Consider the following 24958-nt stretch of genomic DNA (forward strand, 5'->3'; position numbering starts at 1 on the left):
CCATTCTGATGCAAGGATTTTAACAGTGAAGAAGGCTGGGGGAGGGGCTAAAGGTATGTGAGAAACCTAAGTTCTCAACCCAAAGTTCTGCTCAACTTCGTTATGAACCTAGAAATGCTCTTTAAAAATACTAAAAGCAAAAAAAGTCAAATTATAAAGAAAGACTTTGGCATACAACAGACATAAACCAATGGAGATGAACAAGGCCCAGAAGAGAATCCTCACATATACAGTCAATTAATCAATTAATGGTAAAGGAGGCCAGATGCAAAAGCTTGAACCCTATCTTACATCATATATAAAAATTAAATAAAACGTATCAAGTTGGATGATAGTGGCACACACTACACTTGTAGTCCCTCCCAGTCATTCGGGAGGCTACAGTGGGTTCAAGACCAGGCTGGGTTGATTAAAAAAAAAAAAGGACAAAAAAACCGAACCAAGTTCTAAACACGTGAGCTAATAAACTATAAAACATTTAGAAGGATAAAATTTTCATAATCTTGGATTTGGCAATGATTGGTAATGATTTCCTTGATATGACAACAAATGCACAGACACAAAAAGAAAATAAACTGAGATTCTAAATGTAAAACTTTGGTACTCAAAAGACCCTATCTAAAGAGAAGAAATTCACAGAATGGGAGAAAACATCTACAAATCATATAGCTGGTAACACATTATCATACAGAACATAGAAACCCTATAGCAAAAACCAAAACAAGCCAGTTAAAAACTGGATAAAGGGCTCAAACATACATTTCTCCAAATAAGAAATACAAATAGCCAATAATGACATTAAAAAAATGCTTAAGATCTTATTAGAGAAATACAAATCAGAGTCATGAGATTTGACATAACACCCACTAGTATGGCTATTATCAAAAACAAACAAACAAAAAAACACCAAAAGACAAAAAGGAAAACAGTAACTGTTAGCCAAGACAGAGAGAGATTGGAACCCCAGTGCATTGCTGGTGGGAATATCAAATGGTACAGCCACTGAGAAAATCAATTTGATAGTTCCTCAGAAACTTAAATACAGAATTACCATACCAATTCCATTCCAAGGCATTCATCCAAAGTAACTGAAGACATTACACAAGATACCTGTACATCACATTCAGTCAACCATACATAATAGCCAAAAGGATACCCAGGTCTCCATTAACAGGTAAATAAAGAAAATGTGGTATATAAAAATAATGGCATATTATTTAGCCTTAAAATGGAAATCTGAGCCAGGCATGGTGGCACATGCCTGTAATCCCATGACTCAGGAGGCTGAGGCCGGAAGATTACACATTCAAAGCCAGCCTCAGCAATTTAGCAAGGCCCTAAACAACTTAGCAAGACCCTACCTCTAAATAAAATATAAAAAATAAGGAGGCTGGAGTTGTGGCTCAGTGATAGAGCACACACCTTGCACGGGTGAGGCACTGGGTTCGATCCTCAGCACCACATAATAAAATAAAGGTATTGTGTAAAACAAAATACATTAAAAAAAATAAGGCTAAGGATATGGCTAAGTGGTTAAGTGCCCCTGGATCATATCAATCAATCAATCAATAAAATGGTTAAAAAGAGAAAATTTGTTTAATGTATATTTACCTTTTTTTTTTTTTTTAAAAAAAAGGAAAATATAACTCATTTTAAAACATTAAAAGTTGACTAATCAGCCAGGCACAGTGGCACATGCTATAATCCAGCAGCTCAGGAGGCTGAGGCAGAAGGATCAAAAGTTCAAAGCAAACCTGAGGCACTAAGCAATTCAGAGAGGCCCTGGCTCTAAATAAAATATAAAAAAGGGCTGGGGGCACTGGGGCTGTAGCTCTGTGGCAGAGCACTTGCCTAGCATGTGTGAGGCACTGCGTTCAATCCTTAGCACCACATAAATGAATAAAATAAAATAAAGGCACGCTGTCCATCTACAACTATTTAAAAAGGTGAGGGGTGGTTGGAGATGTGGATCAGTGGTTAAATATCTCTGGGTTCAATCCCCAGTACCAAAAAAAAAAAAAAGGAGGAGGAGGAGGAGGTAAGAAGGTAAGAAGGTAACTAACCTAACCCTGTTAATGATGTATCTCAGAGGCAGAGTCCTTGGCTAGTGTACGTAAGGTTATGGGTTCAATCCCCAGCATAGCAAATAAAACAAACGCTTTTACCAAGTTAAAGGAATACAAGCCCATTTAATTTCATCCCACATGAAGCCAGGTATGGTAGACTCTATATTCCAAAGATGACAACAAAAAGTATCTCCTGTCCCACATTATCTTCTGCATGTGGTAAGATACTCTCTTGTTAAGAGGTGGAGTCTATACCTCCATCCCCCTAAATCTGGACCAGTCTTGGGACTATTTTGACCTATAGTACATAGAAGAAATAAAAACTCTGTTAATTCCCAGGACTGTCCCTATTGGCATGCCAGATTCTGCTTCTTGTCTTGGGCTTTAAAAAACCTAATAGCCCACAAGAATCCCTAGCCAATAGCTTGACTGATATCCTAGTCAAGAGCCAGTGCCAACTTGCCAGCCACATACGTGAGGCAAATTGAAAGTAGATCATAAGCCCCACTGAGCCACCCTACTCAAACCCCGAATAAGCTACAAAGCATGAAACACAGAGTAGATATATATGTCAAATTCTGCCCAAATTGCAGAATTATAAGAAAATTAAAGAGCATTGCCTCTAAATTCCAAAGCAGTGCAGTACAAAGCCAGACAGCCAGAATACCTGCTTGATGAGGGTAATTCAAACTGTACCTGTTTCACATGTGTTCTAAGCCCCACATATACATAAAAATGCTGAAGTTATATCTAAAGTTACACAAAAATCCAATGTATGCCTGTCTCATTTACTTTATCTCTAATATGATTGATGATCCCAGAAAGCTCAGTAAAAACTGAGATAAATAATATAAAACAATTCTAAATTACAGAGAACAAAGCAAATATTATCATTCAGATTATACCACAGAGCTTAAACATTACCTCCATGAAGAGACATGCAAGGGTAAGATGCTCTCATTAAATCCTTTAATAGACCATCAGCATGTTCCTGCTTATCCACAAATATAATGACAGATCCTGATTCTTGATAATGGCCTAGAAGCTCAAGTAACTTCAAGAATTTCTTTTCTTCTTCAATCACAATCTGAAAACACCAAATTACACCAAGTTATTGGACTAAAAATGCAAACACAACCTTTGGACAGAAATACTCATTTAGTGTGTGGTGAATACAAAATAATTCAAGATAATTCTATATTTTAAGGAAGGGCTAGGAAAATGCTGACTTTAACTGAAAAGCAAGTAAGTTAAAAAAATTATAAATCTTTAGGGAATAAAAATTTTGCAAATATGAGCAAGCAATCATCTGTTTGCTCATCTCTTAACTTCATAAGTAATCAAAGATTAAGACAGGTGTGTTACATTTCTATCTACCCCACCTCTGATGAAAGAAACCAAAAAGAGTATTTTAAATAGTCACTTCCACATAACAGCACAGTCAAATACACCTGGCAAAATACTGAAGCCTGCAACGAATGCAGACCACTTAATTTTAAAAATTATCTATCCACCTCACAAATACTGATCCCAAAAAGATCACACAACCTGCCTACATATCAAGGAAACTAGGGATTTCCTAACAATACCCACCACTTGTTGCTCCACATCTGAGCAAACCACACTCCTGCCTCCAACCTGTACTTCAATGGGTTTACTCAAGATTCTACGAGCCAAAGCTTCCATAGCTCTGGGGAAAGTAGCTGAAAACATAACCGTCTGTCGATCAGGACGGACATTATCCACAATGCGCATGACCTGAGAAAACAACACAAATAAATATGGTAAATATAATAGACTCCAAAGCTTATGCAATGTTAAAGTTAAGTAGAAGAAACTTTTGAGAACAAATGTTTTTCAGTTACTTTTATTTATTTATTTATTTTTGGTGCTGGTGATCGAACCCAGGGTCTTGTGCATGCAAGGCAAGCACTCTACCAACTAAGCCATAGCCCCAGCCCTCAGTTACTTTTTATTCATTTATTTATATGTGGTGCTGAGAATTAAACCCAGGGCCTCACACATGCTAGGCAAGTGCTCTACCACTGAGTCACAACTCCAGCCCCATTCAGTTACTTTTAAAAAAGTATTTCAATAACTTTTAAACTTGTAACCTTAGAATCTGACAATTCATTTATTCCCCAATTTGCTGCTCTCCAACTATCTCAAGAAATAAAAATTCTACACACTTAGGCCAAAAGTCTAGATGCCATCTTTGACAAATCCTTCTCTGTCACTCATCTCACCAAAATCCATTAATAAATTCAGTAGTCTCATCTTCAAACTATATCTAGGATGCAAGGTATTACCTATAACTATCACTGTTTTCCTTCATTTATTTAACTTATTTTTACTGAGCACTTAAGTGCCAGGCATTGTTCTAAGTGCTAGGAATATAAAATAATAAAAACACACAAAAAGCCATGCACGGTGGCATACCCCTGTAATTTCAGAGACTGGGGAGGCAAAGGATCTTAAGTTTGAGGCCAGCCTCAGCAACTTGGTAAAACCCTGTCTCAAAATTAAAAGGAAAAAAAAAAAAAAAAACTAAAAGAACTGGGGATGTAGCTTAGTGGTAAAGTACCCCTGAGTTCAACCTTCAGTTCCAAACATACATGCACAGAGTAGGAGAATCCTGAGAAGATGGCAGCGAGGAAGTGCCAGGTATAAATATTTCTATCTCTCTTTTTTTTAATATTTATTTTTTAGTTGTAGTTGGACATAATACCTTTACTTTATTTATTATTTATTTTTATTTGGTGCCGAAGATCGAACCCAGGGCCTTGCATGTGCTAGGTACGCACTCTAACACTTAGCCACAACCCGTCTCTCTTTTGACAACTACTCTAATGGTAGAATCTGTCTGATGTGACTGTACTGTTGTTGTTGTTTTTAATATTATATAGTTGTACATGGACACAACTTTTTTTTTTTTTTTTTAAATGTGGCACTGGAGACCTCAAAAAAATCAGTACAGTGGTAGAGTGCTTGCCTAGCACATGTGAGGTCTCAGCCCTGTACTGATTTTTTTGAGGTCTGAAAGCTTACAACTTCCAGGGGAAATCTTTGGAGGTAAATTATGAATAACTTCAGTTTTAAACACAGTAGAAGTCAATATTTTGTGCCCCCTGCCCTATTGCAGGGGAGGTCCCCGAACATGTTCCTAGAGCTGACTGCATGTAGCTTTGGAAGTTAGAGTTGCCAAGAAGGACCTTGTGTTCCAAATATCAAGGATCTGTGCTCTGATTGCTACTTTACATCACTAATGTATAAATAAAGAGACAGTGTCCCCCCAATTTACTGTGAGATCCTCTTCCTATACCTCAAGTGACTTCCAGGCAATTTAAAGCTCAGTACCCACTTTTCCTTCCTTTTCCCCTTTTGGTACCCAAATATTTAATATTAGGACATTTAAAAAAAAAAAAAACAGCTATTCAGGAAGCTGGAATTGGAACTAGAGTTCCACTTAAGCCTAGGAATCTGAGACTAGCCTGGTCAACATAATGAGACTTTATGGCAAAAAAGAAAAAAAAGATTAATAGAAAGACTAGGACATTCAAAAACAATCAAATACACAGGGAAAATAAGAAAATTCTCACACATACTCAGGAAAAGCTACAGGTTCAGAAAATAAATAAGACATTGAGTTTATGCCTCAGTCTAACCCTTGGCACAAATACAGCCTTTAACAATAAAAATAACAACAACAAAAGTAAACTCTAAGAAGGGGGAAAAAAATCTTGATTCCCAGAGTTACCACATTATTAGTTTCAAATGACCAGTTCTCAACAAAATCTTGCAAGACATACAAACAGGAAAGTATGGACCACTCAAAGGAAAAAATTTAATCAACTGAAACTGTCCATGGAAATGACCTGGTGGCAAATCTACTAGACAAATGGCTTTAAAACAACTGTGTTGGAGATAAACAAACAACAACAACAAAAACAACTATAGGAGCTACTCATAGTAATGCATTCCTATAATCCCAGTGACTCAAAGGTAGAGGCAGGAATATCTCAAGTTGAAGGCCAGCCAGAGCAACTTATCCAAAAGATCAAGACTATTTCTCAAATAAAACTTTAAAAGGACTGGGGATGTAGCTCAGTCACAGAACACCCCTCAGTTCAGTCCCCAATACCACATACACATACTCACACATCGGAAAAAAAAAAAGCTTCAGGAAGATATAGAGAAAAATCAAGAACAACTCATTAACAAAATATAAATATCAAAAACAAGACAGAACCTAAAAAGAAGAAGCTATAAAGTACAAGAAATGAAAAATTTACTAGTCATCTAGGCAGATTTGAATGCAGAAGAATGCATCAATAAACTTGAAGATAGGGTAATGGAAAGTATTAGATCTGAGGAGCAGAAAGTAAAAAGGTTAAAGAAAAAGGAAACATAAGGAACCCATGAGATACTATCAAGCAGAACAATATATCTATTATGGGTGTCCCAAAAGGAGAAACAAGAGAGAAAGGCAGAAAAAATTTTGAAAAATAATGCCTGAAATCTTCCTAAATTTGCCAAGCACAGTAGTGCTTACCTATAATGGTAACAACTCAGGAGGCTGAGGCAGGAGGATAACAAGTTGGAGAACAAGGCAACTCAGCAAGTCCATATGTCAAAGAGAAATGGGATTGGAAATGTAGCTCAGTGGTAGAATGCCCCAGGGTTAAATCCCTAGTACTACAAAAAATAAATTAAAAAACAAAAACTTCCCAAATTTAATGAAAAACATGACTTTAAACATTCAAGAAGCTAACTGAAGTCTAAGTAAAAGGAATCCAGAAAGACTCATTCGAAGATTTATCACAATCGAACTTTCAGTCCTCAGCATCACATAAAAATAAAATAAAGGTATTATGTCCACCTACAACTAAGAAATATATATCTAAAAAAATAGACAAAGAGAAAAATATGTATATAGGAAATAAAAATATGTACATAGGAAAGTTAGGTTAGATTCACTTCCATTGTTCTTCCCTTATCCTGTCCCTCCTCCCTCTCCCTCAATTCCCTTCCTATACTTCACTGAACTGATCTTCTATTTTAATAGAACCCCCTTCCCGCAAAGGTTTTTTGTTTTTTCCTCCCTTTATTTTGGACTAGCTAATGCATATTAGAGAAAATATTTGATCTTTGACTTTCTGGATCTCTATCAAGGTAAATTTTTTCCAAAATATATATTGGGTTTTTTGTTTTGTGGGTTTTTTTTTTTTTTTGGTACTGGGGATTAAACCCTGGAGTACTTAACCACTGAGCCACATCCTCAGCCCTTTTTATTTTTTGAGACAGGATCTAACTAAGTTGCTTAGGCTGGCCTTCAACTTGCAATCCTTCTGCCTCAGCCTCCCAAATTATTGGAATTATAGACATGCACCATGACACCTGGCTCCAAAATACATATTAACATCACAGGGAGGGCTGGGGATATAACTCAGTTGGAAGAGTGCTTGCATCACATGCACAAGACCCTGGATTCAATCCCCAGCACCAAAAAAATAAAAAACAAAAAAATCACAGGGATCATTTTTGTGTGGTTTAAGAGTTAGAGTTGAGATAATTATGCAGATGAGTAATTAAGCTGTTAATTAAGCTTCTAATAGTAAATGATTTTCTGGAGAATAAAGAAAAATGCACACTGTCTAAGCATAGAACAGAATGGGTTAAACTTTTAAAGGATCTTTATAACAATTGTCTATAAGAGGTAGGACTCATTTAATTTTAGCCTATTAGTGTGAAAGGAGATAGAAAGTAATAGGATGTTTTCAAAACAGCAAAGGTGATATTGATAAGGTCTCCTTAAGTTGCTGAGGGTCCCACAAAACTACTGAGGCTTATCTTGTTGGAATACTCCTGCCTTAGGCTTCCCCAGAGGTTGAGATTACAGGAATGTGCCACTGTGCTCCACAAAGAATATTTTCCTTTTTTTGGTACCAGAGATAGAACCCAAGGGCGCTTATCCTCTGAGTCACATCCCTAGCCCTTTTTTAAGAGACAGGGTCTCACTGAGTTGCTTAGGCCCTCGCTAAGTTGCTGAGGCTGGGTTTGAACTGGTGAACCTCCTGCCTCAGTCTCCCAAGCAGGAGTATTTTCTTGGATTCTCTTTAGTTTCTTGGTTAGGCAGGCACAGTGACTTATGCCCATAGACTCAGCTACTAGAGACTGAAGCAGGAAGACTGCAAATTCAAGGCTAGCCTTAGCAATTTTACAACACTGTCTCAAAATAAAAAATAAAAAGGGCTGGGGGTATATTTCAGTGGTAAAGTGCCCCTCAGTTCTATTTCTAGTATAATACAACAGACAAAAACAAAAACAAAAATAAAAAAACTCCACAAGTTTTCCAGTTCATCTATTGGCTTTAAGGGTGTGGCATGTTTTAGAGAAAAGAATGTAAGTAGATTTAAGAGGAGATCCTAAATGGCATGTTTGCTTTTCTAAGAATTTAAGAAAATTTGTGGAAAATAAAATGTTTACATTTAAGATAACTTTAATATATTTTTCAACCATTGAAAAGGAATAAGTTGGTAGGTGAAAAATACAGTATGCTCTTTTTAGTGCATAGTACCTACAAACAACATAATGGTGACATTTCTGTTATTGCAGTCTGAGATTACAAATTTTTTATTAGAGCACATTGACACATTGCTATTCTTTTTAAGAAAAATTTCTACTACCTTTCAAAATGTGATTCCAAGGCTGGGAGTATAGCACAGTAGTAGAGTATTTGACTACCATGTACAAGGCCTTGGATTTAATATCTAGCACCACACAAAAAAAAAAAAAAAAAGTCTTTATAAATTTCTATCAATGAAATCTTATAACAGACCAAACTGCATATAAGAGAAATATAAAAACCTAAGCTGGTCAAATGCTTTGAATCGTATTTATTTATTTTTGGATACCAGGGATTGAACTCAGGGATGCTTGACCACTGAGCCAAATCCCCAGCCCTATTTTGTATTTTATATAGAGACAGGGTCTCACTGAGTTGCTAAGCACCTAACCATTGCTAAGGCTGGCTTTGAATTCAATCCTCCTACCTCAGCCTCCCAAGCCACTGGGATTATAGGATTACAGGCGTGCACCACTGCAACTGGCTAAACCTTAGTTTTTATGTTTGGAGAATGTAAATAACAACATGCTACCTAGATTATGAGGATAGTTAAAAGCAGAAATTAAAAGAATTTATTTGAAAAGAAAATGTAACTAGAAAATATGAAAGTTTAAGGTTAGTACTCTAATTCTGTTTATTTTTTCTTTTTAGTTATACGTGACTATAGAAAGTTTTACATATTATACTCACATAGAGTATAACTTACTCTAATTAAACCACATTCTTGTGGTTGAATGAGATGATATACTAGTGGTGTATTCACACATGAACATAGGAAAGTCATGTCCAATTCTTTCTACTGTCTTTCCTCTTCCTATCACCGTTCCCTTCCCTTCATTACCCTTTGTCTAATCCAATGAACCTCTATTCTTCCCCCCTGCCCCTTATTGTGTGTTAGCATCCACATATCAGAGAGAACATTTGAACTTTGGATTTTGGGGAATGGCTTATTTTATTTAGCATGACAGTCTCCAGTTCCATATTCTAATTCTAGTTTGATTTATGATGGTTTTAGACTTCTAAGGAGTTGCCTGCATAAATACCTCCTAAACAAGTTTTAAAAGGAATCTGAAACATAAATAAATATCTATTTTAATTCCATGTGTCCCTAACATACTATATTTCTAGGCAAAAAAATGTGTGTGAATTTCAGAAACCACATAAACATTTCATTCTTATGGCAGTTACACAGTCATATTTACATTTCAAAACATTTAAGAAACTCAGCAATTACCTGTGGTTCAAAACCCATGTCAAACATTCTATCTGCTTCATCCAAAACAACGTATGTCACTCTTCGAAGATTTGTAACCCGACCTAAAATGAGAAGAAAAATAAAAACAAAAAGAAAAACTAAAAATCAGTCACAAGTCATTTTATGACTACCAAGAACTTAAAAAACTGTAAAGGGAACTAAAATGCCTGACTTAACCACAGGGGTAGGTTAGGTATCTTTAAACAGTGAAAAGAAATTTTGGTCTACAATGTCTTAATCTAGTGACAAATACTTTCTGACAATGGGTATATGAGGCCCTTTATTTTGTCAAACTCGTCTCTTGCATACCATCATAGGGCCTGAAGAACCTGTAAAATTCAGAAAACAGCCCTCTCCAAAACACATCATAAAACTAAGACTGAGATGAAGCATCGAGCCACATCAGCCATTATTTGACAGCATCACCTAGAAAAAAACATATTAGAGATTACAGCGTATGTGTGGAAAGCAAGTTCCAGTGCTAACTACTTCAGATGTAGAAAATTTCTCTTTATCTTACTTTATCATCTATTTTCCCTATATTTAGAAGCTCCTTAAATGGGCAGGTCAAACCATTAATGAGAAACTATTCAACATCATTAGGTAACTAACATATTACACAAAATCTTTAAATACAAAATGCATTATATAAATACATTTTTCTATTTTTCTATAAAAAGCTACAACTGCAATTTTACTTAAATGAGTTCCTACTATTTAAATAAATGTTCCTGGCTTCTTAACCAGTGAAAGCTAAATACACAGGAATCCTTTTCCAAAGAATTAATAAAAGCACTGCTATCAACTGTTGAATCAATCACCTGGCAAAACACATATAAAATAGTTATTAAAGATAAACCAATAAGGACAGATAAAGGAAAAAGGTAAATTAATCAAGATGAATTTCAGGAGATTTAATCAATGCAGCATTGAGAAAAAACAAGGGATTATTTAATCAGCAGTCATCCCAAAACTTTTCGTAGGCTATACAAGCACAATGACTTATCAAACCATTTCAATGTCACTTTGCCAACTTCATGTAGAATTAGAATTAAGTTCATACAGAAATTCAAGCAGAATGCTATTAGAAACATGCATTACTCGGTTTTTATTACCCTTGTATGTATATATGAATACTGCAATGGAAATCTTTGAAAGCATTTTCATCAAAAAATAAAAATGAGCCAAAATAAGAGCTTCCTAATATTTAAGTATTCCACACTAACATTTGCAGCCCCAATTAGTTTTGCAAGGTTGGGAACAGCATTAAATTACCTACCTTTGATGGTTTAAGTCTCGGAAGCCCAGTTCTATAAATCTTGAAGGGCCTTTCTCCACAGAAGTTAAATAATGTCAACAGTTTAGTAACAGTTTTGATAGGGAATAATTTAACAAAGCAATATGAGCTAAAAACATGCAATATTTACAAAAGGTAAAATTTCTTGAAGCTGCAATATCTTAATTTATCTAGTATTGTAAGATACTGCAAAGAAAAAAGCCTAAATTTTATAATAACAAATAATATATGTATCCTTTTAAAAGTAAAGTGAGGTGAAAAATGGATTCAAAATCTAAATGCTAAGAGATCAGATATAGTTGGTTCTGAAAATTTTAAATTGAATCACAAAAAAACTACTAATACTTATGATAATAAACTTGTTACAATACAAATTTTAAGATATTACAGCTTTAAGAGGAAACATAGAAACCCTTTATTGGTTTCTTATATTTGCTTAAAAAAATGTATAAAATCCATAACTAAAACAGAACAAGAAAAAAATACCTCTGACTTACCACTGTTAGCCGCTAACATGTCAATCATTCGACCAGGTGTGCAAACAATAATTTCAGCACCTCTTTTCAGCTCAGCAATCTAATTAAAAAGATGAAATTTTTTAGTTGACCATCATTAATGCTTAAACAGATTAAAAAAATCTAGTATCTGGTCCTTGCATGGTTCTACCAAGCAAAACAAGATCCGACTAAAACACTCTAAAATCTCCAACTAAATTCTTTGGAATGCAGGAGCACTACTAATGGAATATTTAAGAGTAGCATGACCACATGCTGCCATAAATTTGAAACCAATGAAACTAAAGAATTTTACCAATTTTAATTTACCACTGTCTCAAAACCATGAAAGGAAGATGAAGAGAGGTATGTAAAACACACAGAAACATATCAATGTTTCTAATTTAGGGTTACCACCAATTAAATTAATTTCATAAGTTATAACCAGTCATTTAAGTAATTAAATAGAATGAAAAATACCAGTGCCCTAAACATCACAATTTGGGGGTAGTAGGTACTGGGAATTGAGCTCAGGGAATTTTACCACTGAATTATACTTCTACCCCCTTTTTAAAAATTTTTACTTTGAGTCAGGGTCTTGCTAAATTGTTGAGGCTGGCCTCAAACCTGTGATACTCCTATCTCAGCTTCCCAGTCACTGGGATTACAGGCAAGGACCACCATACTCAGCACATGATAAAACTTTTGTTTGATTTATATAAATGTAATATGCATGCATGTACCAGTTTATTTTAGAAATGTATTTCTATTTTTAAAATTTGTTTTCTAAATGCATTTCTTACTACAAAATGTGATCAAAAAATTGACAAAGATGAACTCAGTAAATAAACCAAGTGTGGGCTGGGGCTGTAGCTCAATGGCAGAGCATTTGCCTAGTACATGTGAGGCACTGGGTTTGATCCTTAACACCACATTAAATATAAACAAATAAAATAAAGACATTCATCTATAACCACAAAAAATATTTTTTTAAAAAAGAAGCCAAGCTCAAGTATTTAAAATAGCATTAGGATAAGGAAATCAAATATTCCCTGGTTTTAGTATTAAGAAAGAATTTTACTTTAAGTAAGTTCAGAGAATGCCACTTAAATTATATCTTATTATCCTGGTATCTCAATATATATTAGTTCATCAGTCTATAAAGTCTTAAAGAAAAAAAACCCCTGTTTTAACTTTGTATAACCGAACACTTCCAGGACTTATTTGATCATAGAATCCATTATTTTTTCTTCTAATTAAACAAAATATCTGGGGTTGGGCTGTAGCTCAGCGGCAGGGCACTTGCCACGCATGTGTGAGGCACTGGGTTTAATCCTCAGTATCACAAAAAAATAAAACAAAGACATACTGTCCACCTACAACTACAAATAAATAAATAAATAAAAATCTATCGCTATCATTCTTTAGAAGACACTTAGATAAATGCCAAGCCAAAGAGAGTCAAAATGGTTTAAATAATTCTTTCTAAAATCATTTAAGAATGCAGATGAAACTGTGATATTCTGGCATACCATTCATCACCATTTTTCAAGATTTCAACAAGCATTAAAGACAATAAATGCCAATCTGGGAATCAAAAGACCTAGGTCCTAGGGCAAATTCCAGTTCTTATTAATCTAACTGGTCAACTTATTAAATGCTCTCAATACTTTGGTGCATGCCTATAATCCCAATAGCTCAGGAGGCTGAGGTAGGAAGATAGAGAGTTCAAAGCAAGCCTCAACAAAAGCAAGGCTCTAAACAACTCAGTGAGAACCTGTTTCTAGATAAAATACAAAAGAGGGCTGAGACGTGGCCTCAATGGTCGAGCGCCCCTGAGTTTATCCAAACACAAAGATGGAAAATATTCTAACTTCCTTAGGCAGGAGAAGAGGAAGATCATGTTAACATAAAACTACTCCAAATTTTATATTTTTTATTTATCTTTTTTTAAAAAAAAATATTAATTTTTTAGCTGTAGTTGGACACAATACTTTTATTTTATTATTTATATGTGGTGCTGAGGATCGAACCCAGGGCCCCACATGCGCTAGGTGAGCGCTCTACCGCTGAGCCACAACCCCAGCCCTCAAATTTTAAAAATAGAGCATTAACATAATCATTCTCCTACCACCCCGGCTTGTGTGAGGTGTGTGTCAGCTTGCAGTCACATGCAGTACAGGGATTAAATCCAGGGGCACTTTAGTATATTATTTTTATTTTGAGACAGGGTCTCACTAAATAGCTGAACTGTAATCCTCCTGCCTCAGCCTCCCAAGTAGTTGAGATTATAAGTTTGTGCCACTGCATGTGACTCTCCTAGGTTTACTGAGGTATAATCAACAAAAAATATTATGTGGGCTGGGGATGTGGTTCAAGCGGTAGCGCGCTCGCCTGGCATGCGTGCGGCCCGGGTTCGATCCTCAGCACCACATACAAAGATGTTGTATCTGCCAATAACTAAAAAATAAAAATATTAAAAAAAAAAAATTATGTATTAGAGCTGGGTGGACCTTGCCAGTAATCTCAGCAACATGTAGGGGAAGCAGGAAGATCACAAGTTTGAATCCAATCTTGTCAATTTAGTAAAACAATAAACAATAAAGAGTTAGGGATTAGACAGTGGTAAAGTACTCCTGCGTTTAATCCCTAGGGTAAGTAAGTACATAAATAAGTAAAGCACATGAATAAATATAAAAAGGACTAGAGATATAGCTTGATGGTAAAGGATCCCTGGATTTAGTTCCCAGTAGAAATACACATACAATAATGTATTAAAGGTCTGGGGAGCAGGGCATGGTGATGCACGCCTATAATCCCAGCAATCTGGGAGACTGAGGCAGGAGGAGGATTGGAAGCTCAAGGTCAGCCTCAGCAATTTAGCAAGGCCCGAAGCAATTTAGCAATACCCTGTCTGAAAATAAAGAACAAAAGGGGCTGGAGCTGGGACTCAATGGTTAAATGCCTCTGGGTTCAATCCTTGGTACCAAAAAACAAAAAAGAAAAAGAAAGAAACTACTCTGTACTCTGTAATTTTAAGGACATAATACAAGATTAACTATAGTCACCATATTGTGTATTAGACTTTCAGAACATATTCATTCTGCATAACATAACTCATTCTTTTTTTTAATTCATTTTTCAGTTTTAATTGAACACAATATCTTTATTTTATATATGTGGTGATGAAGATCAAACTCAGTGTCTCAAGCATGCTAGGTGAGCACTCTACCACTGAGCCACAACCCCATAATTCATTCTTACAACTATTTCACACCTAATCCTCCTTAGGATAGAAAAGTCACTATTCAAAACACTAAAGTAAAAGTCACTCTTACTTTACTGAACCATTCAATTTGAGAAATGATGGAAAAACTGAATGTTCCTGTTGTAAGTACCTGCTCACTGATTCCTGTTCCTCCATAAACACAGACCACTCTAAGTCCCAAAGTCTTCGAAAACTTCTTACATTCTTTAGTAATTTGTAAAGCCAGTTCTCGAGTTGGAGTCATGATGACAGCTGAAAAGATAAATATGTCAAAAGCCTAAGCACCAAGATTCTTAAGAAGCTAGGTTTTAAAATGTTAAGTTTAACCCCTGAAATAAAAGTCATCTCTCTTAATTAAAAAAAAAAAATTTACGCAACTTCGAAAATTCTATTTCAAAAGCTTTGTAACGGCAGAGATTGTGGTGAAGGGTAGGCAGATTTTTAAGAACATGCTATAGGAAAATAAATGAGAGTTAAAAATACCACACTCAACCTTCAGGAAAATACTTGGTTAAACAGAATGAAAACAGTTTTCAACTGCAAATCACAGAACAAAGAAAATCAAGTGACTCACTGTGTTGCAGAAGCCATACCGCTGCTTCAGGAAACAACCTTGGTCTGATTGGCTCAGACAGAGAAGAAATAAACAGTACCCTGTATTTCCAAGAAAGGAGCTGAACAATTTTCCAAAACCCTACTAAAATTTGCAGAAGATCTCTCTGCCAAAATGAATCAACATCTGAATCTGAAGACCTAACCCTAAATGAAATGCCGATACTACAGACTTATAAAGCCATAAAAAAAAAATAGGAAAATACATTTCCATATTATTTTCCTTGTTGAGTTTATATATCCACTGATACTGGGCTAGGAACAAACCTCAACATAAATTAAACAGATATATGCATGAGGGGTCTACCTGCCGAGTCAGAGTTAAAAACTGAGCTGTGCCAGGAGAGGCTGTTTTTGTACTTCTGAGATGTCATTCCAGAGCTCTGAAGATTCTCACTCCACCTGCTGGTAAGGGGAAATCAGCCCCAAAGTGCCAAAATGATAAAGGAATTGTACATAAAGGCATCTTTATTGTTATAATTAAGAACAATATAGGATATCAGGTCTTTCCGATTAACGGACAACAAGGATATGTCAAAAATTAATTTAATGAGAAGAACTATACCTATTGGCCCTTCTCCTTCTTCTAATGACCTCTGATCCATAATGTGTCTAAACATGGGCAACAGAAAAGCAATGGTCTTTCCACTTCCTGTTTTGGCAATGCCAATCAAATCTCGACCAGACATTATAGCAGGAATTGCTTGCGTTTGGATTGGTGTGGGCTTTTCATACCCATGCCTTAAAAACAAAGAATAGAAAGAGAAGGTAAGAACTGAGATCTTCTGATGCCCCAGAATCCCATAAAAATAAGTTCTTCCAAAATGTAGCATGTTCATAGAAGAAACTATTATTTGGAAATAAAAAGGAATGTGGTATTCAGAGATTCTACAATATGAACAGATCTTTAAAACACTGTGATTATACTAAGTGAAAATAATCAGAAAGACTACATGTTAGGTGACAGTGTTTATATAAAATGTCCAGTATAACTAAATATATATAGACAAAGTACATTAATGAATGTAGAGGTGATGGAAATAAATGGCTTTCTTTTTGAGATGATGAAAAATGTAATCAAGAGAAATATTTGTTTGAAAGGGCAATTTTGAGTAGTAAGATACTGAAAAATGTAGATAACCACTTACTTTTTGAGAGAATTTAAGATCTTCATGGAAATTCCACACTGGACCCAAGACTTAATTGGTTTGGGGCAACCTTTTCCTTTGACTGTGATACCCTCCATTTCCAATCGAAATACATTCACCTCTGCAAAACAAAGCCCAGATCAAAAATTCCTGATGCTTTCTATTTTAATTAGGCATGGTAGAACTAAGAATATCAGCTCATTTTTTTTTTCAATTTAACAAACAAAATTATGGAAGAGTTATAGAAGGAAGCATTGAAAGTCACTTAAAGCAGTTACTCTTGCAATCAACTAAAGATGACCAGAAATACCCTCATTTCAACAATCTTTCATTTTTTATCTTAAAAAAAAAGGAGTAATACACCCACTTATTCTACCATGACTTGTCCAATTACCTTTATTCAACCAATAATATCCATATTCACCATGTATCTCCTAAATACCAGAAGGACTAATAGATTTTTTTTTTTTTTTTGTACCAGGGATTGAACTCAGGGGCACTCAATCACTGAGCCATATCCCCAGCCCATTTTTGTATTTTATTTAGAAACAGAATCTCACTGAGTTGCTTAGTGCCTAACCCTTTCTGAGGCTGGCTTTGAACTCTCAAACCTCGTGTCTCAGCCTCCTGAGCTGCTGGGATTATAGGTATGCGCCACCACACTGAGCCTAACAGACGTATTTTATTGGCAATATCACTTTAAAACACTAAAAACAAGAAGCTGAATTAATTTTGCTCATTTAAAAAATATTTCCCTAAAACCCTTTACCTCACAGGTTTGTCCACATTACTCCTGGGCAGAGTGAAGTATATCCTCCTTTGAGCCCACTATAACCAATAAACAAATAAAAGAACTTTACCCTCTTGAGACATTTTTGCTAGTTCTGGAACTTCAACGTAAAAGTTTTTTCTGAATGGCTCATATTCAATTTTTCCATGATCAACTGGTTCCAGAAGTTTTCTCTGTTTGGTCTGATAGCCTGTAAGAGCTGTCTGAAGATCAACTTCTTCCTCCTCTGAAGAATACTTTAGTTTACAACAACAACAACAAAAAAAAAAGTTAAAAAATTCAATATTACTGTCCCCTTATACGAAGCAACAGTTCTAGATTTTAAAAGTCTCCTCTCCTAGAAACTACTCTAGGGCTCTTTTTGCTTTTATTCTAAACAGACTGCTTAACCCATAAGATTTTTATGCTACACCAGAACTTAACACCTAATTTCAAAAATCACTTCAAACTATTCCTGTCAGTTAGAAGTTTTACAACACCTCCTGCAAAGTTTTATAACAAAATTTCTTTTTTCTTTGCCCTTATAGAAAGTTATACTGCAATACAAAATTAAAGTAATTCTCAGTAATGTCTTAATGAAGTTTTGCTATTGTTTTCACTATACTAATGCAAAGAAATTTAATTCATTCTGTCACTTCATTTCTTCTCTCCATATTGTAAACTTGAGGTGAGCTGATGAGGGGGATGAAAAAATGCACACAGCAAGGAATGAAAGACTTTGGAATGTTCTACCACATTTAGATAAATTCTACTACACTACTAAGAATGGCAAGGGTTCCTCATAATAGTCTGCATAGCTGAATAATATGTCTCAATCAATGTTATGCAATAAATGCTTGTAGGATACTATCACGAATAAAGTCAAAATCAATTAAAAATAAAAAATCACCTCCATGGCATCCTGGTCATTTTCCATCAGTTCACCTTTCTTCTTATCAGAATCTACAACTGCCTTTTTGGTTGTCACGACAGTGACAACTTTTGTGACTGTTGGTCCAGACTTCTAAAATAAAAAAAGGAATATAAATTGTTTTGCAAAAGGGAAAAACAAGTTATACACTAAGAACAATGGTGTCATAATTTATAATCAAATTAATTTATTAACAACTTAATAAAATGACAAATAGTAGTGTGCTTTTTCCCTTTAATTTGTATAAAATTTTAAATGTAATACAATTATGTTTTATATGTGTACACATACACACACACACATACACATTCCCCCACCCCTCCCTGCCAGTACTAGGGATGGAACTCAAGGGCACTCTATCACCGAGTTACACCTTCATCCCTTTTCACTTTTTATTCTGAGACAGGGTATCAGTAAGTTGCCCAGGCTGCCCTTACATTTGTAATCCTTCTCAATCAGTGTCCCCAGTAACTAGGATTACAGATTGACACTGCTCTCAAATTTGCAATCCTCCTGCCTCAGCCTGTCAAGCTGTTGGGATTACAGGCATGTGCCTAGTTTAATTATATTACATTGTGAAATATAATAAAAAATTAAAAACCATTTATATATACATGGTTTTTTCATGTTATATGATACGATGATATAGTTTAAATATACTATCAAATGATATTTTTTACTCATTAGACAAGCCAGGCACTGTTCTGGGAGTTTGGATGAATCAATAGACAGGTCAAGGTCACCACTCTTTGGAGTTTATTTTGAAGGCAGGTGGAAAAAATAGAAAGCACAATAAAAATTATAATATATGAAAAGGTAATAAATGCTATAAAGGACTTGAGATAGTAATATATGAACAAAGATACTAAATAAAGATGGTGGTAATAGAACAGCTTTTGAAAGTACATTTACAGCTAAAATTCATCATTTTAAAAATTTTTAAAATTCATCAGTTTCTCTGGTACTTGGGAAAAGTATTGTTATCTCTGAGATGAAGAAAAACAAAAATATTAACTCAATTAAAATGCAAATCAAGAGTAGGATGAATTATCCAAGTGGGAATATAAATCTTTAAAAAGAAGGAAAAAACTCCATACCTTTTCATTTCCCCCTCCACCTTTTACACTTCTCATATTAAACTTTTTCACTTCTTCTTTCACTTCTTCCATGTACGCATCTAATGGATCTAATTCCTCACCCTCCATTTCATTTCCTTCCTTTTCAGCTTCTGCAGGATCATCCTCATCATCTAAAATATCAGAATGTATTTCTTTGTACATTGTGTTTTAAAATACTCGACACAGATCACACCTTACCTTTCTAACCTTTTCTCCCACTGCTAACACTCACCCCTTTCCAATTACTCCAGCCATACTACAGTTCAATACTTACACTTAGAGGCTTTAATACTTTTAAATCACACATTACTTTTTTTTTTGCAGAGGGTGGAGTGGGGTGGGGTGGGTGTATGTGTTACTGAGAATTAAGCCTAGGGCAAGTGTTCTACTACTGAGCTATATCTTCAGCCCTTTATATTTTGAGATAGAGTGTCACTAATTTGCCCAGGCTGCCCTTGAACTTGCAGTCCTTCTGACACAGTCTCCCAAATAGTTGGGATTACAGGCCTGCACCATCAAGCCGAACCATGTATTACTTTTAAATAACAATGATGAAGATATAAATGCCAATAAGTCATTTAATTATGCTTAGAAAATGGATCTCCACGGCTGAGTATATACCTCAGTAGTACAGCACTAGTCTAGCATGTATAAGGCACTAGGTTTAGTTATAGTACAGCAAAAAAAAAAAAAAAAAAAAAAATTCCATTTTAGATTTATAGTAATATTACTAGAAGCAGAATTAAAAACTTTCTCTGCTAAATGACATTTATAATCATTTCTTTCAAGTACCCTGATCACAGAAAGAAAAAATGGCACATTACTCATAACTAAAAATAATTTTATGTAATGAAGACACCATGATCTTTTATAGACATAATCAATGCATGTATTCAAACCACTTTGGAACTTTCAGAAAATGGGCCAAAATTCCATTTTCCTCCAAGTCCACAATCTTTCACTTCACTAAAGTCTCAAAATTAAAACAGAAACAGAGAAGTAGGTTGGGATAGAGTTAGTCTAGCAAAGGTGAGGTCCTGGGTTTGATGCCTAGTACCATACACATAATAATAATAATAATAATAATAATAATAATAGGCGGAGAGGTTCTCTATAAATTATGAAAAATTAGAGAAGGGACTTGAAAGCATGTCCTTCATTTACTCTAATAACATTTATATCAGCAATTAAAGAGCTTCCAGCTGTGGTGGTACATGCCTGTAATCCCAACAACTTGGGAAGCTGAGGCAGGAGAACCAAAAGTTAAAGGCCAGCATTGGCAACTTAGCAAGATCCCATCTCAAAATTTAAAAAATTTTAAAATGGCTAAAGATGTACTTCAGTAGTAGACTGCTCCTAGGTTTAAATTCCAGAACAAAAAAAGAAAGGAAGAAAGAAAAAAATAAGTACCTAAATAAATATATTTGCATACCAATGCTCATAGCAGCATTATTCACACTAGCCAAAATGCATAAACAACCTAAAGGTGCAAAATAATAACGAATGAATAAATACAATGCAATATATAAATACAATGAAATATTATTCAGCCATTTAAAGAAATTCTCACATATGCTATGATATAGATGAATCTTGATAACATTGTGCACACTGAAATAAGCCAGACACAAAAGAACAAATATTGAACAATTCCACTTCTATGAGATCCCTAAAATGGGCAAGTTCATAGAGACTGAAAGTAGAGTAAAAGTTACTGGGTCTGGGGATGTGGCTCAAGCAGTAGTGCGCTCGCCTGGCATGTGTGCGGCCCGGGTTCGATCCTTAGCACCACATGCAAACAAAGATGTTGTGTCCACCAAGAACTAAAAAATAAATATTAAAAAGTTCTCTCTCTCTTACTTAAAACAGGCTGAGAGAGGCAGGATGGTGAGTTATTAATAAGTATAGAGTTTCTGTTTAGAATGATGAAAAAGTTCAGGAAATGAACAATGACCATGGCTCTCCAACACTATGAGTGTACTTATTACCAATGAATTGTCTACATTTATATATCATGTATATTTTTCACTTTCAAAAAAAAAAAAAAAAGCCCCTATCCTCATATGAAATTTACTAATAATTCTGGAATATAACAAATAAATATACCATCATCATCTTCTAAACTCCATTTTTTCCCTTGTTTCATCTCTTCAATTTCTTTTTTCAGTTCCCCTATGTTTTCCATGGCCTTTTTACGCTGCTCTTCTCGCCATTTTTCAACTCTTTCCTTTCGCTTTCTCATTTCTTCCTCCAGTTTATTCTGGTCAAAGTTCTTGGGAAGGAGAAGAGAAAAGGAAAATAAAAAGCAAGACCAATATTAGCAGTTTTACTCCAAGTGACATTCCAAATAAGTTCTCCAAATTATAAAAAAGGAAAACAAAACAGGCACAAATATAAACTGCTAAATGTAGACCAGATTTACTAGATCATACATCTTAAAAAACAGATTCATAAGTCAGGCATAATGGCCCATGCCTATAATACTAGCAATTTGGGAGGCTGAGGTAGGAGTATTGCAAGTTTGAGGCCAGACTTAGCAACTTAGTGAGATCTTATCTTAAAATAAAAAATAAAAAGCACTGGGGATATAGCTCTATAGTAAAGTGTTTCTGGGTTCAATCCCCAATACCAAAAATTTAAAAATACATATGTGAAAACATACAACTATTTTGGAAGTCAATTTGACAACATTTACATGGTCTAATCACATTTTGTAAATAAAAACAGATGATGTGAATAAAATGCAACTTTTTCGAGAAAAAATTTCTCATGGAGACAACTATTACTTTATCTTCCTTTTATCTTATGCCATTATGTATTTTAAAATTAAGCATAGGGCTGACAATGTAACTCAGAAAGCGCATGTCTTAGAATGTATGTGTGAGGCTTTGTATTAGTTCAATCCCTAGCACCACCACCAAAGGAGGGAGAAAATATGCCAGGCATGGCAGTGCTTGCCTATAATCCCAGCAACTCAGGAGGCTTAGGCAGGAGGATTGCAAATTCAAGGACAGCCTTAGCAATTTAGTGAGGCCCTAGGCAACTTAGCAAAAACCTGTCTCAAAATAAAATAAAAAGGGGTGAGGATGTATATCTCAGTGGTGGAGTGATCCTGGGTTCCATCCCCAGTACTGGGAGGAAAAAAAAAAAAATCAGCTCTATAAACAAATAATTTGTTATAGAAGCAAGACTGATACCATAAGGATTATTTGTAAGTTAGTAAACATACGCCAGCATCTTTTTCTTTTTCATCCTCCTTATCATCTTTGTCTTTTTTCTTCTCTTTAGAACTTTCCCCACTTTCTGTTTTCTCTTTGGACCTAGACCTACCAAAAAAGAGAAACAGAGAAAGAGATATCAACTATTGGTCCTTGGAAACATTCATTTTAAAATGCCTCCACAGACCAGTATTTCACTTTTTTAGTTAGTTAAGAAATAAACTTCTAGGAATCAACTGCATTCTCATATTACATTAAAAAACATCCTGAAAATATAATGTAAAAAATTAATCCCTGACACTAATGGCAAACAATACTATTTAGAAATATAACCAAGAAAATCTGAATGTACCATATTAAAAACAATACCAAAATTTAAATAGGAAAATAAAAACTTAAATAGAGAAATATACTAAGATCTTAATGTTCTGTAAGGTAATTTATGTATATAATAAGATTTAAAACCACAATTGGCTTGTATGTGACTTAAGGTTTCTTATAATGACTAAAAATGTCTTAATTTTAATGTAATCAAATTAATCATTCTTCCCCCACCTTTATATGTGGTGTTAGTCTCTGAGATTACAAATACTTCCAGACTTAATAAAGATATTCAGAGATAAAAGATATTCTTCAGCATAAACTTGTAAAAGGTTTAATGTTACCACCTGTTTTGGTCTTTAATCTATCTGGAATTGCTTTATACACACACAGTAGGCAAGTAGTTTTATTTCATTATAAACTAGCAAATGACATTAACACCAAATTTTAATAACTTGTCCTCAGTGACTAGCAGGATCTGTTTCTGGGCTCTTTATATGGTTCCACTGGTCTATCTGACCAGCCCTACATTAATAACACACTGACCTGATTTTAATAACTTTTTGACAACCTTCAGACACTTGGCAGAAAAAGTCCTCCAACACTGTTCTTCAAGAATATTTACATTCCTTTATATTTCTAGTCTTATGATGAGCTTATAAAATGCTCTTTCAACTCAATTCTTGTAAGAAACTTTAAAATATGAATATATGTTAAGTTTAATAAAATATTTTTCCTTAATCTATTTAACAAGCACATGACTTTTCTCCTTAAATCATATTAACACAGAACATTACAATGTAAACGTTACAATTGCAAATTACATTTACAATTTTGTAAAGCTAAACCATGTTCCCATTTTTAAAAAAACTCAATTTATTTATGCTACCTTTTACATAGACTGTTGGATTTAATGTTAATCTTCATGTTTATATTGAATGTAGCCTACAATTTTCTTTTCTCATATTGACCTTGTCAGGTTTATATCCATTATTCTCAATGTATAAGATCTTTAATCATCTAAAGTAAAAATTGAACCACCCTAATTTGAAATCCAAAATCTGAAATGTTCCAATATCCTAAATTTTTGAGCACCCATAACACCACAAGAGGAAAATTCAACACCTGATTTCATATGACAACTTGCACTCAAAATGCAGATGCACTAGGCTGGGGCTGTAGCTCAGTGGCAGAACACTTGCCTAGCATGCATGAGGCACTGGGTTCAATCCTTAACACCACATAAAAACAAATAAAGGCATGCCATCCATCTACAACTATAAAAAAATTTTTTTTAAATGCAGGTGAACTAAAAATAATGTATAAAATTACCTTTGGGCTATGCGAATAAAATATATATGAAACATAAATAAGTTTTCTGATTAGTCTTGGGTCTCATCCCTAGGACATCTCATCATGAATATACAAATAGCCCAAAATTGGGTTGAGGTTGTGGCTCAGCGGTAGCCCACTTGCCTGGCATGTGTGAGGCACTGGGTTCGATTCTCAGCACCACATAAAATAAATAAAGGACTATAACCAACTAAAAAATAAAAATAAAAAATAAAAAACCCCAAATAGCCCCAAATACAAAAAAATCCAAACTGTAAACACTCTGGTTTCAAACATTTTGGATAAGACATAGTCAACCTAGTCCTTACAAAAAAATAAACAAAAAACTCCTATAAATCAATTTATATTTTTATTTACTTATTTTCTTGAAGTGCTGGGGATTGAATCCATGGCTTCACACATGCTAGGTAAACACTCTACCTCTGAGCTACATCCTCAGCCTCCATAAATGAATTTTAAAATGAGATATACTTCAGGAAGAGA

At 34.7% G+C, this 24958-nt stretch overlaps 1 protein-coding gene across 7 annotated transcripts in view; it reads right to left on the reverse strand.

The window, feature by feature from the left end:
* The window catches only part of Ddx46 (DEAD-box helicase 46), a 73398-nt gene that overhangs the window by 39306 nt on the left and 9134 nt on the right, over window positions 1-24958 (reverse strand). For 6 of the 7 annotated variants that reach the window (XR_013438572.1, XR_013438574.1, XR_013438578.1 and 3 more), the window contains 12 exons: window positions 22813-22909; window positions 21690-21855; window positions 19563-19714; window positions 18445-18558; window positions 17626-17791; window positions 16766-16886; window positions 16183-16358; window positions 15136-15257; window positions 11741-11819; window positions 9926-10008; window positions 3660-3824; window positions 2991-3153 (listed from right to left, as the gene is read on the reverse strand). Coding sequence is in view for 3 of the 7 variants with exons in the window: in XM_078049007.1 (XP_077905133.1) it covers window positions 2991-3153; window positions 3660-3824; window positions 9926-10008; window positions 11741-11819; window positions 15136-15257; window positions 16183-16358; window positions 16766-16886; window positions 17626-17791; window positions 18445-18558; window positions 19563-19714; window positions 21690-21855; window positions 22813-22909 (1604 nt within the window). In the remaining 4 variants the exon portion in view is untranslated. The remainder of the gene's footprint in view (window positions 1-2990; window positions 3154-3659; window positions 3825-9925; window positions 10009-11740; window positions 11820-15135; window positions 15258-16182; window positions 16359-16765; window positions 16887-17625; window positions 17792-18444; window positions 18559-19562; window positions 19715-21689; window positions 21856-22812; window positions 22910-24958) is intronic. The other variant, XM_078049008.1, reaches the window with a different exon arrangement.

Source organism: Ictidomys tridecemlineatus, chromosome 1, assembly GCF_052094955.1.
Source record: "Ictidomys tridecemlineatus isolate mIctTri1 chromosome 1, mIctTri1.hap1, whole genome shotgun sequence".
NCBI classification, from domain to species: domain Eukaryota; kingdom Metazoa; phylum Chordata; class Mammalia; order Rodentia; family Sciuridae; genus Ictidomys; species Ictidomys tridecemlineatus.